General features: G+C 48.0%; 1 protein-coding gene across 1 annotated transcript in view; it reads left to right on the plus strand.

Moving 5' to 3' along the window:
* The window catches only part of LOC136192059 (uncharacterized), a 55547-nt gene that overhangs the window by 20823 nt on the left and 20315 nt on the right, over positions 1-14409 (plus strand). The window contains exon 2 of the mRNA XM_065980552.1: positions 1-14409. This exon is cut by the window's left edge and continues 20500 nt beyond it; it is cut by the window's right edge and continues 19209 nt beyond it. Within this exon, the coding sequence (XP_065836624.1) occupies positions 1-14409 (14409 nt within the window).

The raw sequence follows: 14409 nt of genomic DNA on the forward strand, positions 1-14409 counted from the left end.
AACTCTTTCTGGAGGTGTGGTTGTTGTGGAAGTGGAAGCAAAAGACGCTGGTATTCCTGTAAGAAGAGCTACAGCTTCTCTTCTCGTGCTCGTTGAAGGTGCTAATGACAATGTGCCTTTCTTCGAACCGTCTGTTTATGTTGCAAGTCTCGAGGAAAGTGCCGCGATTGGAACGCCGATTACGACTGTTACATGCAAGGACAACGATCGCGATAGCGGTCTCATTGGATTCAGCTATTCTATCGTTAGCGGAGCCAATAGCAGTTTGTTTAGTGTGGACAGCGCTTCAGGATTGGTGTCGTTGAAATCTGCGTTGGATTTTGAGACGGGTGAAACGCTTTGGTTCAAAGTCGCATGCAATGACAAGGGCTCTCCTCCACTGAACGCGACTGCCACTGTCAACGTCAAAGTCCTGCCTCGAAACGAGAATTGTCCGAACTTCACCAACGGCGGAAAGTATAGTGTGATAGTGAACGAGAGTTTGGCGATAGGAGAAGACCTATTGAGCGTTTCTGCCAGCGATGCTGATAGTGGCGTAGACGGAGTCGTCACCTATTCAATACTCAGTGGAAATGACGACGGCACTTTTATCATCGATCCACGAACTGGTAAAATTTTGCTGAGCGCATCACTGGACTACGAGAAACGAATATGCTATGATTTGAAAGTTGATGCGGAAAATCGGGATTCGGCTCCTAGGTGCAATGTCACGGCTTCTGTGCGCATTTGCCTTCGAGATTTGAATGACGAAGCTCCGGTCATAAGTCCTAAGGCGGCTGCTCTGCTTCTCAGCGAAGACAAAGAAAAGGGAACGCTCGTACAGGACTTCAGCTGCTCTGACTTGGATCAAGGCCAAAGCGGAAAAACCGGTTTCCGAATCGAATCGGGAAACGACGAATCCGTTTTTGAATTGAACTCCACTTCAGGATCGCTGACGTTGAGAAAGCGCTTGGATTACGAATTGACCAAGTCCTACACTCTTCTTATCGTCTGCTTTGATTTCGGCGTACCTCGATTGGAATCTACGGCGACAGTGTCCGTAGCTGTTGGAGCCGTAAACGATCATTCGCCAACTTTTGCGAACGACACGTATATTACGTACGCGAAAGAAAGCACACCAGTTGGATCCAGCGTTCTTAGAATCTCGGCAACCGATGCGGACGACGGTGCGCATGGAATTCTGACGTACGCCTTTGCGCTTGGCAACGAGGACGGAACATTTGTCATCGACTCGACGACGGGAGTTATAAGTCTGGGAAAGCCTATTGATTTCGAGTCCAAAGCGTCGTACAATTTGACTGTCGAAGTGTCAGACACTTCTGGGGTTGGCTCTGGATCTAAATCAACTACAGCGAGCGTCGTCATTTACGTTCTCAACGAAAATGATAACACGCCTATTTTCTCTCCATCAGTGTACAGTTCTGAAGTCGAAGAAGAAAAAGACGTTGGCCAGTCTGTTGCTCGGGTTACTTGCACAGACGACGATGTTGGATCGTTTGGGGCAATAGACGTTAATATTACGGCTGGAAATGAAGAAAACGCTTTTGAGATTCTTTCACCATCTGGCCTAATTAGAACGGCAAAGAAACTGAATCTTGAAGACACTCCATTTTACTCTTTGACCGTGACTTGCCAAGATGGCGGAGCTCCGCCCAAGTCGGCCACAGCTACTGTCGGCGTTCAAGTGCTTCCTGTGAATGAACACAGTCCAGTTTTTACAGACTCCGGCAATTACACGACGCAAGTGTCAGAAAACGCATTTATTGGCTACGAGGTATACAAAGTCGAAGCAATCGATGCCGACTCTGGTCCCCAGGGTCAAGTTTTCTACTCTATAACGGGAGGAAACGCAGCTAAGCTATTTCAAGTGGATTATCGAACGGGAAGAATTAAGCTACAAGGCAGTCTCGATCGAGAAAAGCAAGACAGCTATAATCTGAATATTACGGCAACGGATCAAGCGTCCGTGATCAGTGCACGACGTTCTACAGTGGCTTCTCTCTCCATCAGCGTTGAAGACGGCAACGATCGTCCTATTTTCAATCCTTCTTTGTATACTACGACGATATCAGAGGAGTCACTTCGTGGCACTATCATCGTTCGAGTTTCCTGCACTGACAGCGATATTGGTACGAATTCAATTATTTCCTTCGACATCACTTCAGGAAATTTCAACAGCACTTTTGCGGTCGATGCCTTTGGAAATGTTTCTTTGATAGGAAATCTCGATTACGAGCAGAGATCGTCGTACAATCTTGGTTTGGTCTGCAAAGATCAAGGGTCGCCAAGCCTCTCTTCGAACGCCACCGTTATCATTGCCGTTTCCGGAACAAACGATCACAGTCCCGTTTTTGATCCTTCGTTCTATTCCGTGCGTATACCGGAAAATTCGACGGTGCGAGAGGACATTGTAACTGTGACAGCTACAGACGCCGATTTACACACTGGCGGGTCGGTCTTCTACGAAATAAGTGCCGGAAATGTTGGAAATGTTTTTCACATCGGACGAACGACGGGAAAGATTGTGCTACGAGGATCTCTGGACAGGGAAACGCGTTCTTCCTACGTGCTCGGCGTTCGAGCGACGGACTCGGGCCTAAAATCGGCATCTGCAACTGTGAACGTAACTATAACGGATGTGAATGACAATACCCCAGTGTTTTCCGATTCTCTCTACGCTGTCACTCTTCGAGAGGACAGCGTTGTGGGAGCGAGTGTTCTTCAGGTGACGGCAAGTGACGGAGATGATGGAGAAAATAAAGAACTGGTATTTTCCATCGTTGGTGGAAACGTCGGCGATGCATTTTCCATCGACGCTGCTACCGGTTTAATCACTTTGAAACGAGTAGTAAACTGCGAGCAGCTGGCGTCGTACACTCTAACCGTTCAGGCGACCGATAAAGGAGCGATCCCACGAAGCGGAACTGTCGTGATTATAATAACTATAAGAGGAGTCAATGAGTATCGGCCAAGCTTTGCCAAAGACTCCTACGTTGCCACTGCACTTGAAAATGCGCCTGTGAGCACGTTTGTTATCGATTTGAACGCAACTGATTCAGACTGCGGAAGCGACGGATCAATAACATACAGCATCAAGGACGATTCGCTTGGCTACTTTTCCGTCGATCCAGTGACGGGAATTGTTAGACTTGTCAGTTCAGCTCTTGACAGAGAGACTTATGCTCGCGTTTCTTTTGTCGTCGAGGCGCGAGACAACGGATTGCCGTCTCTATCGGGCAACACGACGGTTCATGTCGACGTTCTGGGCGAAAACGATAATGCGCCATCGTTTGTTGATTCGATCGTCGTAGTATCTGCAAACGAAAGTTCTCCTGTGGGAAGTTACGTGACAACCGTTCTGTGCGTCGACGGAGACCTGCCGAAAGATTTAGGTCTTACGTACAGTTTGAATTCGTCTGTTTTCAAGATCGATGCGATCAGCGGTCGCATCACTCTTGACGACCAGTTGGATTTCGAAGTACGGCAACTATATGAACTACGTCCTGTTTGCTATGATAGCGGAATTCCACGCAAATCAGCTACAGGCACCGTTTACGTCACAGTGACAAATGTTGACGAAAGGGGACCCACCTTTAGTCCTCGCGCTTATGCAGCCGCTCTTGCTGAAGATTCGTCCGTGGGGGTGCTTGTCACCACCCTTACGGCAACAGATCCAGACTCGGCGATCCTTCAGTACACCATTCAGAATTCTTCCGCAATAGACAACGCCTTTACAATTGACGCTTTGGGACGGATTTTCCAAGCGAGAACGCTGGATCGGGAAGACCGAGAAAAGTACGATTTTCTTGTCAGAGTGGAAGAAAATGGCGTCTTTGACTTCGCAGCCGTGCAAATAACTGTCACGGACGTAAACGACAACAGTCCTGTGCCATCTCCTGGAACGTACGCTGTGTCCGTTCTCGAAGGCGAGGTGCCCGAAGTAATATTGACTACCATAAAGTGTACGGACAGGGATCAAATATCGACGAATAATTCTAAAATTACTTACGCCATCACCGATGGAAACGAAGACAATTTCTTCTCTGTGTATCCCACAACCGGCATCTTCATAACTCGAGACATTTTGGATTACAATTACAAAACTGTCTACAATCTCGCTGTTGCCTGCTCCGACGCAGGAAATCCGCCGAGATCTGGAAAGGCTACAGTTACAGTCAACGTTCTGCCCAAAAACGATTTTCCACCTGTCTTTGAAGGACTTCCGTACAGGACCGTTGTATCAGAAGGGGTCTCAATTGGAACAAGCGTGATTCGAGTCAACGCTTCGGACAGTGATACAAACGACGTCATTTTGTTCAGCATTTCCGGCGGAAACGAAGAAAATCGATTTGATATAGATCCAGCAACCGGTCTCATAATAGTGACTCGCTCTTTAGACCGGGAAACAACATCTGTGTACAATCTTTTGATTAATGCCACAGATTCATATCTTTCGACGACGGCAAATGTGACGGTAACTGTGAGCGACGTCAATGACAACGCTCCCGTGTTTACTCCTGCTGTATATGCAGTCCAGCTGAACGAATCGGTCAAAAACGGTACAACTGCAGTCGAGGTGACGTCAACCGATAAGGATTCTGATCTCAACGCTCTTCTAACGTTCCAAATAACAAGCGGAGATCCTCTAAATGTTTTCGACATTGACGGAAGTGGACGGATAACCGTCGAAGGTGCTCTAAACCTCGAAGACACTGAGACATACAATCTCGTTGTGACTGTTTCTGATTCGGGAAATCCTTCGTTGTCTGCTACAGCCCTCGTATCAATCTTTGTTCTGGGCGCCAATGAGCACAGGCCGCAGTTTGTTGATCCTACGCCGTATGTTTTCTCTATCAAAGAGGACGGAGCTTTGAATTCCATTGTCGGTACAGTGAGAGCTGTAGACAGCGATAAAAGTGTTCACGGGCAAGTGAGCTACCTAATAAAATCAGGCAACGAAAAGGGGCATTTCGTATTAGACGCCAACTCGGGCGAACTGAAGATCGCCTCCGTCTTAGACAGAGAAACGACAGCTGAATATTCTCTTATCATTTCGGCAACGGATGGAAGTGGCTTTAGCACCGACGATACGGTCCAAATCAAATTGGAAGACGTCAATGACAACGATCCTGTTTTTGATCCAACGGTGTATGTGACGTCTTTGGAAGAAGACAGCCCTTCAGGCACAAGGGTCGTTCAAGTAAACGCCAGCGATGCTGACTCGGGAACTAATGCCAAACTGAACTACACTATTCTATTTGGAGGACACGGAAAATTCGTTATCAACGACAATGGGTTGATTACTCTGTCAGACACTATCAACTTTGAAATGCATAGCATTTACGCCTTGCTTGTCAACGCTATCGATAATGGACTCCCACCTCGAACTGCACAAGCGCAAGTAACTGTCAACGTGAATCCCAAGAACGAACACGCTCCAGAGTTCCAAAAGTCTTCATATGCCGTCCCAATTCCTGAGGATCGAGCTTTGGGCAGCGTCGTAGGCACCGTTCACGCCGACGATTCTGATAATGGAATAAACGGAGAAGTGACGTACGCCATTGTCGGAGGCAACGAAGAAGCTAAATTTAGAATTGATGCAAATTCGGGTCGGATTTTCCTTGTTGCCTATCTCGACCGTGAAACTGTAGCGAAATATTCGCTCAATGTTTCGGCTTCCGACTCGGCTGTGTCATCACATAGAGTGCGAACGGCGTTCGTTTCGTTTGTCGTCAACGTAACCGACGTAAATGACAACTCGCCCGTCGGCGAAACGTTCTACAATGTCAGCCTTGAAGAAACGTCTGCTATTGGGGATTTCGTCACCAAGGTCAAATTTACGGATAAAGACGAAGGCGCTAATGGCGTACTAGAGTACAGCATTGCGGCGGGAAATACAAACGGAACGTTTAACATTGGAAAGACAACTGGTGACGTGACTGTGGCGAAAAACGTCGACTTTGAAACAACCGAAGTCTACGTTCTTGATGTAGTCGTTAGAGATCTCGGTCAACCGTCCCTGTCTAGCAAAGCCGTCGTCGTTGTGGTGATTGTGGCCGCAAACGAACACGCTCCTCTATTTGATCAAGAGACGTACTTCAAAGACGTGAAGGAGGATATCATTATAGGAAGTCTCGTAATTACCGTCTCGGCTTCAGACTCCGACGCTGGTGACGAAGGACAGGTGACGTACGCAATTGAGGCTGGAAACGACGGAGGACACTTTGCTATTGGCAGTGTCACTGGTGATATTCGACTAATAGCAACTTTGGATAGAGAAACGACTTCAGTGTTCAATTTAACCGTACGGGCGACAGACGGAGCTGGTGTGGCAAAATCGGACACAGCGTTTGTGATCATTAATGTTTTGGATGTCAATGATAATCGCCCAGTGTTTCGTCCTGCTGTGTATAGCGCCTCTGTTTCCGAAGCAGCTTCGCCAGGACCAATCGATATCGTCTTACATTGCACAGATCAGGACAAGGAATTGAACGGCCAGATTTCCTATTCAATCGACTTATCTGTATCCGAATTTTCGGTGAATCGTTCAACTGGACGAATTTCACTTGTGTCAGCTTTGAATTTTGAAACTCGGAGCATTTACGCTTTCATTGCCACCTGCAAGGATTCCGGCACACCGTCCTTGACAGCCACTGCGACTGTCGGAATTCAAGTCACCCCGGTGAATAATCATTCGCCGATTTTTGTCAATCTTCCGTACGCGACTGAAGTGAGGGAAAACGAAACGATTGGAACTAGTGTATTCAAGGTTTCGGCTGAAGACGAAGATCTAGGAGTACACGGCATAGTCAAGTATTCAATAATCGGAGGAAATGAAGAAAACAAGTTCCGAGTCGACTCTCTAACTGGTCAAGTGTCGCTCGCCGTTTCACTAGACAGAGAAAGAACAGACAGCTATAACATAACCGTACAAGCAGACGACGGCAGTGAACCTGGAAGTCTGTCAGCGACAGCAGTGATCAAATTTACCGTTTTGGACGAAAACGACAACGTTCCAATTTTTGAGCCGTCTGTTTACGTCGCTTCTCTGGCAGAAACGGCGTCTATAGGAACAACTGTATCCACTGTCACTTGCAGCGATTTAGACGTTGGTGATAACGGGAAAATTTCATACAGCGTAATTGGCGATACGTTTGGTATTACGAACAATGGAGATTTACAATTGGAAAAGACGCTAGATGCCGAAACGACGTCGTTTTACCTGGTGACTGTAACCTGCACGGACAGTGGGGCTCGTCCTCTAACTGGAACGGCTTTCGTTTCTGTCACCGTTCAGTCGAAGAACGATCACGGTCCCATTTTTACGAGAAATGGAAGCTACTACGCAGCTGTATCCGAAGGAGCTGCAGTCGGAACTGAGGTTATCACTGTAAGTGCCTCTGATGCCGATGTCGGCGGTGGCGGAAAATTGTCTTATTCAATCACAGCCGGAAACGACGAACAAAAATTTCTCATCGACTCTGCATCGGGAAAAATCGTTCTCGCACGAAGTGTAGACAGAGAAACGAGTGATAAATACACTCTCATTATTACAGCAACAGATGACAGCACCGGAAGTGGAAGCGGCGATCAAGCCAAATCGTCGGCAGCTACCGTGGAAATAACAATCAGTGACATAAACGAAAATCCTCTCTTCCGTCCAACTGTGTACGCCGTTAGTCTTTCTGAAACGGCCGTTCGAGGTAGCAGCGTCGTAACGGTCACGTGTGCTGACGACGACGTAGGTGCAAAATCTGTTGTTTCCTATGCAATCGAATCGGGAAATGTGGGCAATGCGTTTGGAGTAAATTCGTCGTCTGGTCTGCTGACCGTGGAAGGTGATCTGAACTACGTCACGTACGACTTTTACACAATTGTAATCAATTGTTTTGACGGCGGATCTCCTTCTCTTTCTTCTGAGGCACAAGTCACAGTGCAGCTGAACCAGGAGAATAGATACGCTCCGAAATTCGATCAATCTGTCTACGTCGTTCTTGGTTTGGAAGAGAACACAGCCGTCGGGACAAGCGTCACGCGAGCAAATGCTACCGATGGCGATGGAACGAAAGTGACGTACACTATAGTCGATGGTGAAGATTACTTTGCTATTGACCAAGTATCCGGAGAGATCACACTTGCTCGGGAGCTAGATCGAGAAAAAATTGCCAACGTGGAAGCTAAAGTTTATGCGACCGACAGTGGATTACCTGCTAAGATAGATATAGCAACATTGTTTGTCACTGTTGCGGATGTCAACGACGTCGACCCCGTTTTACTTCCTACGGTCTACACTGCTGCTTTGTTCGAAAATGCGACTGTGGGATCGAGCGTCGTGACTATCCAGTGCTCCGACAGCGATGCCACGGCCCCCAACAACGCGACACTTATTTCCATCGACAACTCGACGAATCATTTTGCCGTTGATTCGAAAACGGGACTTTTGACGGTGAAAACCGGATTAGATCTGGAATCGGTTTTATCGTACACAATTCAAGTGACGTGTACAGACGAAGGACAGCCGTCTCGATCAGCGGTGGGTCTCGTCGTGGTCCGCCTTCTCGGCGTAAACGAACACTCGCCCGAATTTGCGAAAAACTTCTACAGTTTCTCAATCGATGAAGACCTTGCCATTGGTAGTCGCGTTGGAACCGTTTCGGCAGCTGACGACGATCTAGGTCTTTCTGGAACGGTGCGCTATTCGATCACAAACGGAGACTCCGAGCGCAACTTCGTAATCGACTCCTTCAATGGGGATATATATTTGCAGCGTTCCCTCGACTACGAAACGACGACTTTCTACCTGCTGACAATCACTGCAAAAGATCAAGGTCTTCCGTCATTGTCAGCTATAGTGAACGTTAATATATCGCTTGTCGACGTGAATGACAACGCGCCTGCCTTTGCTCCGGCGATTTATAGTGTTTCCGTGAAGGAAGACGCATTGCCTGTACGCACCCTACTAAGAGTTACGTACAGTGACGTGGACTCTGGAAGCAACGGCGACGTGCGTCTTTTTATTAGCGGAGGCGATAGCAACAATACATTCGTTGCTACGGACAGCGGCGAAATTTTGCTAGCAAAGACTCTCGACTACGAGGAAACATCTTCTTACTTGCTGACCGTCAGAGCGGCGGATCGAGGGTCGCCTAGCCTCACAGGCGAAGCCAGAATTGCTGTTACCGTGACTAACGTGGATGAAAGCGCTCCCGTGTTTTCTCCGTCAGATACCTATATGGTTTCGCTGAAGGAGAACGCTACCCTAGGGACTTCGATTTTTCAGGTGTCTGCAACAGATCCCGACGGATTAGCGGTCACGTACAGCGTTTTACCGGGAAATGAGTCAGACTTCTTTCACATCGACCAAAACAGCGGAGAAATTCAAATTCGTCGTACGCTCGACAGAGAACTAAAGGCTACTTATATTTTCTTTGTCGTTGCCACCGCCGGCTCTACTCAGAGCGTTGCTTCAGTCACAATCAGCGTAGAGGATGTCAATGACAACGATCCCGTTTTCGACCCGTCTGCGTATTCTGTGAGTGTCAGCGAACTGATTTCTACGGGAACAGTCATCGTTCGCACGACAGCTTCTGACAAAGACGATCTGTTTGGCAGATTGACATTCAACATTACAAAAGGAAACGACGCGGGAAAATTCAGCATTGACAAGGACGGTTTTATTCTTCTTGATGAATTGCTAGACAGAGAAATTCAAGATCTCTATACTCTGTCTGTTTTGGCGTACGACAATGGCACTCCTTCAAGATCGGGCTCTGCCGTCGTCAGCATTGCCGTTCGGCCAGAAAATGAATTCGTTCCAGTATTTACAGGCAATGGTCAATACTCAAGCAGCGTATTCGAGAACTCGACAGTAGGACAATCTGTTGCTACAATCAGTGCGACGGACGCCGATGGAGATCGCGTGCGGTATAGTTTTGTCTCTGGTAGTCTCGTTGACGGCCCGTTTCTTCTCGACCAGTACTCCGGCCTGCTATCTCTTCGCACTTCTCTGAACAGAGAGGCTCAAGCAACGTATAACATTTCTCTCATAGCAGTAGACACCTCAACATCGGGCTCTAAAACTGGCAGTGCGACTATATTCGTCGAAGTTCTCGATGTCAACGACAATTCGCCCACCTGCACTCCATCAGCGTATGTCGCACAATTGAGAGAAGATTCTTCTGTTGGGTCTTTTGTTGTCGCTTTGACTTGTTCTGATTTGGACATTGGTGCCGATGGGCAGATTTCCTACAGCATAACAAGCGGAAATGAAAACAGTACTTTCGGTATTTCATCCGGAGGAAGAGTCGCTCTTCAAAAATCACTGGATCTAGAAAACGTAGCAAATTATTTGCTCACAATCGAAGTGCGAGACGGAGGTGAACCACGCCTACTGACGAGGGTAACCGTTTCCGTAAATGTGCTCGATGTCAACGAAGAGTCTCCCGTGTTTACACCGAGTCCCAATTACGTGGTCAGCGTTTTTGAAAATGCGACTGTCGGCACACGAGTGGCTACCGTGTCGGCAACCGACGAAGACGGCTCTGGCTCAGGTGCCGTTGTACGGTACGAACTAGCCGCCAACGGAAACTCTAGCGCCTTTCAAATCGATTCGCGTTCCGGCGACATTCTTTTAGTGCGGAGTCTAGATCGAGAAGCAAGGAACAATCTTTTGCTAACGATAAGAGCAATTGATCTCAGCCCTACTCCAAGGACTTCGATCGCCCTCGTGACTGTTCTGGTGAATGACGTCAACGACAACTCGCCGATATTCGATCCCACTTTATACGTCGTCAGAATCGTCGAAAATGTTCCACTAACGACGTCTATTGCGAGAGTCTCGGCATCAGACAAAGATTTGGGCGACAACGGACGTTTTGATTACTCTATATCTGGAGGAAACGCCGCCAATCTGTTTACCATTGATCCTACGACGGGAATAGTTTCGGTGAACGGACAAATCGACTACGAGACGACGCCGTTCTATCTACTGACAATACGCGCTACCGATCGAGGAAGTCCGGCTTTGTTTTCCGAGGCACGTCTTTCTATCGCTGTGACCGGCGTCAACGAAGAAGTGCCTAGATTTACGCCGTCGTCAGTCTATAATCCACCATCTTTACGCGAAGACACTGCCGTCCACAGTTTTGTTGTCAGTGTCCAAGCAGAGGACGGTGATCTTGGATCCGACGGCGAATTGAGCTACTCGATTGCGAGCGGAAACGATGGAGGAACGTTTAGTCTTGATCCGGCCAGTGGTAACATTACGCTTGTATCGTCGTTGGACTACGAAGCAGAAAAATCGTACGTTCTCATCGTTTTGTCGACTGACGGGTCTATAAGCAACCCGAAAACCGGCACTGGAACGGTAATAATTACAGTTTCGGACGTCAATGACAACGCGCCGTACTTCGATCCTGCCGTCTATTCGGCGACGGTTTCGGAAAGCGTTTCGGTTGGAGTGAGCGTCACGACAGTTACGTGCCTCGACAAAGATTCCGGTCTGAACGGCGACGTGACGCTAAGTATCAATACTACTACTCGCAACGGATCCCAACTTCTTGTGCCAAACAAATTTAGGATCGATCAGTTGGGCGTCGTGTACGTAGAGAAAACTCTCGATGCTGACACAGTTGCCACGTACTCTTTGCTTGTGACTTGTGAGGACAAGGGCATTGCCAGTCGCACAGCTACCGCAGATCTTACAATCCAACTTAGTCAAGCCAACGAGCACGCTCCCGTTATTTCGAACTCTCTTGGTCTGCTGTTGGGTGTTGAAATCAGCGAATATGCGCCGCTAGGCACAGTTGTATTCGATTTCAATGCAACGGACGGCGACAGCGGCGTTCAGGGAGAAGTGACGTTTTTCATAGACAGAGTCGAACCGATAAACGTCGACGTTTTCGACATCGATGCCAACACCGGGGTGCTATACCTGCGCGACTCTTTGGACTATGAAGTGCACCGGTATTATGCCGTAACTGTGAAAGCGCGGGATAAGGATCCAATAGCTCCGAAAGAAAGCGCTCCCCGTCTTTTAGTGATTAACGTTCAAGACGAAAATGACAATCCTCCCGTTTTTAAGCCGGCCGTGTATGCGGAGTCTTTGCCTGAGAACTCGGCCCTGTTTTCCTCGGTCGTCATTCTCACCACGACCGATGCTGACTCGCCCACCGTCAATCAAAGAATAGACTATTCTATTTTGTCCGGGAACGATTACGGCTCTTTCCGCCTATTGGTCGACGCCATCATCGTAAACAAACCGCTGGATTCGGAGAATGTTTCTGATTACACGCTCGTTGTCGTCGCCAAGGACAACGGCGTTCCACCGCTGAGCTCAACAGCCACAGTCTCTGTGCACATCGAACCGGTCAACGATTTTCCACCTGAATTTGAAAACCGTGTTTATAATGCACTTGTCTCTGAAGGGTCATCAGTCGGTACTCCGGCCGTAACCGTTAGGGCAATCGATGACGATTTCGGAAGTCATGGAACTGTTTCGTACGAAATCGTAAGCGGGAACGAGGCAAATAAATTCCTTATCGATTCATTTTCGGGCGAAATAATTGTCGCTGGAAGTCTGGACAGAGAATCTGTCGACACCTACAACCTCGTAGTTCGCGCCACCGACACAGCTGAGGACGGCAAGCAGAAATCTGGCCAAGCAGACGTCATCATCAAAGTATCGGACGTGAACGATAATGTTCCTACGTGCGTGCCGTCTGTGCTTTCGGTCATTGAGGCAGAAAATTTGGCTGTGGGGACTACGGTTGTTGAGACTAACTGTTCCGACGCTGACATCGGAGAAAATGGTCTCCTTGCATACAGTATTAGTGGCTCTGTATCCCTGCCTTTTGTCATCAATGGTACAACAGGAGTCATAAGCCTCGAGAGAAGGCTTGACCTCGAAGTGGATGGCTCCTACCAATTTTCCGTTCAGGTTAGTGATTTTGGCAATGAGTCGCTGTCGTCGTCAGTGCAAGTGAGCGTTTTGGTGTCCGCCGTCAACGAATTCTATCCGGAATTCAGCGCCTCTTCTTTCTCTGCTTCAATAATTGAAACGGCCTCGACGGGAGTCTCTGTTGTTCGAGTTGTTGCATCAGATAGAGATGTCGGCCGTCAGGGAGAAGTACTCTATAGCATTGCGTCTGGCAATGAAGACAACGTCTTTTTCATCAATGAACGCACAGGACTCATCACGCTACACGCTGTACTGGACAGGGAAACGAAGGATCTTTACCAGCTCACGATCAATGCTACAGACAATGCAAAATATCCTACTCCCGTTCACTTCAACACGACAACTGTGACAATTACCGTACTCGATAGCAATGACAATGATCCAACCTTTGATCCTGCTGTCTACACGGCTGTGGTGACGGAAGGAAGAGACGTCGGTAGCGTGTTGGCTACAGCATACTGCACCGATCAGGACATTGGGACTAACGCCGAAGTGAGGTACGCAATCATCGGTGAAAACGGTACCTCGACGCTTGGATCTGGCTCTGGTGACGGTTCGTACTTCGAAATTGACCCGGTCAGCGGAAACGTTTCTTTGCGTCTGCCTTTGGACTATGAGGAAAATGCTGTCTTCACAGCTCAACTACGATGCACGGATCAAGGAGTTCCTGCAAGATCTTCTTCAGGCGGATTTCTTTCCGTCACAGTTGTTCCTGTCAACGATTTTAGTCCCGTTTTTAGTCAGCCGGAATTTCAAAGGAGCGTCTTTGAGAACGCGACTATTGGAACCACTGTAGCCCATGATACTGCTACAGATGATGATGTAGGCCCCGAAGGAGAAATACTATATGCCATTGTAGCTGGAAACGAGGCCGGAAAATTTGCCATTGATGAGAAAACAGCGGATATAATCTTAGTCTCGTCCTTAGACAGGGAAACAGAAAATAGCTACACGCTGCTTATACGAGCTTCCGATAGAGCCTCGCTTCCATCTCGAGTGAGGTCTGCGTTTGTAAACGAAACTTTCACCGTACTGGACGTGAACGACAACTCCCCTGTTTTTGATCCCACTCTTTACACCACTTACATTGGAGAATCGACCGCAATCGGCGATTTCATTTTGCAAGTAACTGCGACCGACAAAGACTCAGGAATCAATGGAAACGTAACGTACAGTATCACAGACGGAAACAAAAACAACACTTTCACTATTGATGGTCAAACGGGAAAAGTTTCTCTTGCCCAGCTTCTGAGTATAGAGAACCAAGTGTCTTACACATTGACTGTGACGGCTATTGACGGATCGTGGCCGTACAACTCTGACACAGCCACCGTCATCATTCAGATTATTCCAGACTTGGTCAACGACTATGCTCCCAAATTTGATGCTCTTCCAGGCGGCTATTCTGCTGCTCTATTTGAAAACAGCACAATCGGCACTTCCGTCCTTAG

The sequence above is a fragment of the Oscarella lobularis genome, chromosome 10 (genome assembly GCF_947507565.1).
Source record: "Oscarella lobularis chromosome 10, ooOscLobu1.1, whole genome shotgun sequence".
Taxonomy (NCBI): Eukaryota; Metazoa; Porifera; class Homoscleromorpha; order Homosclerophorida; family Oscarellidae; genus Oscarella; species Oscarella lobularis.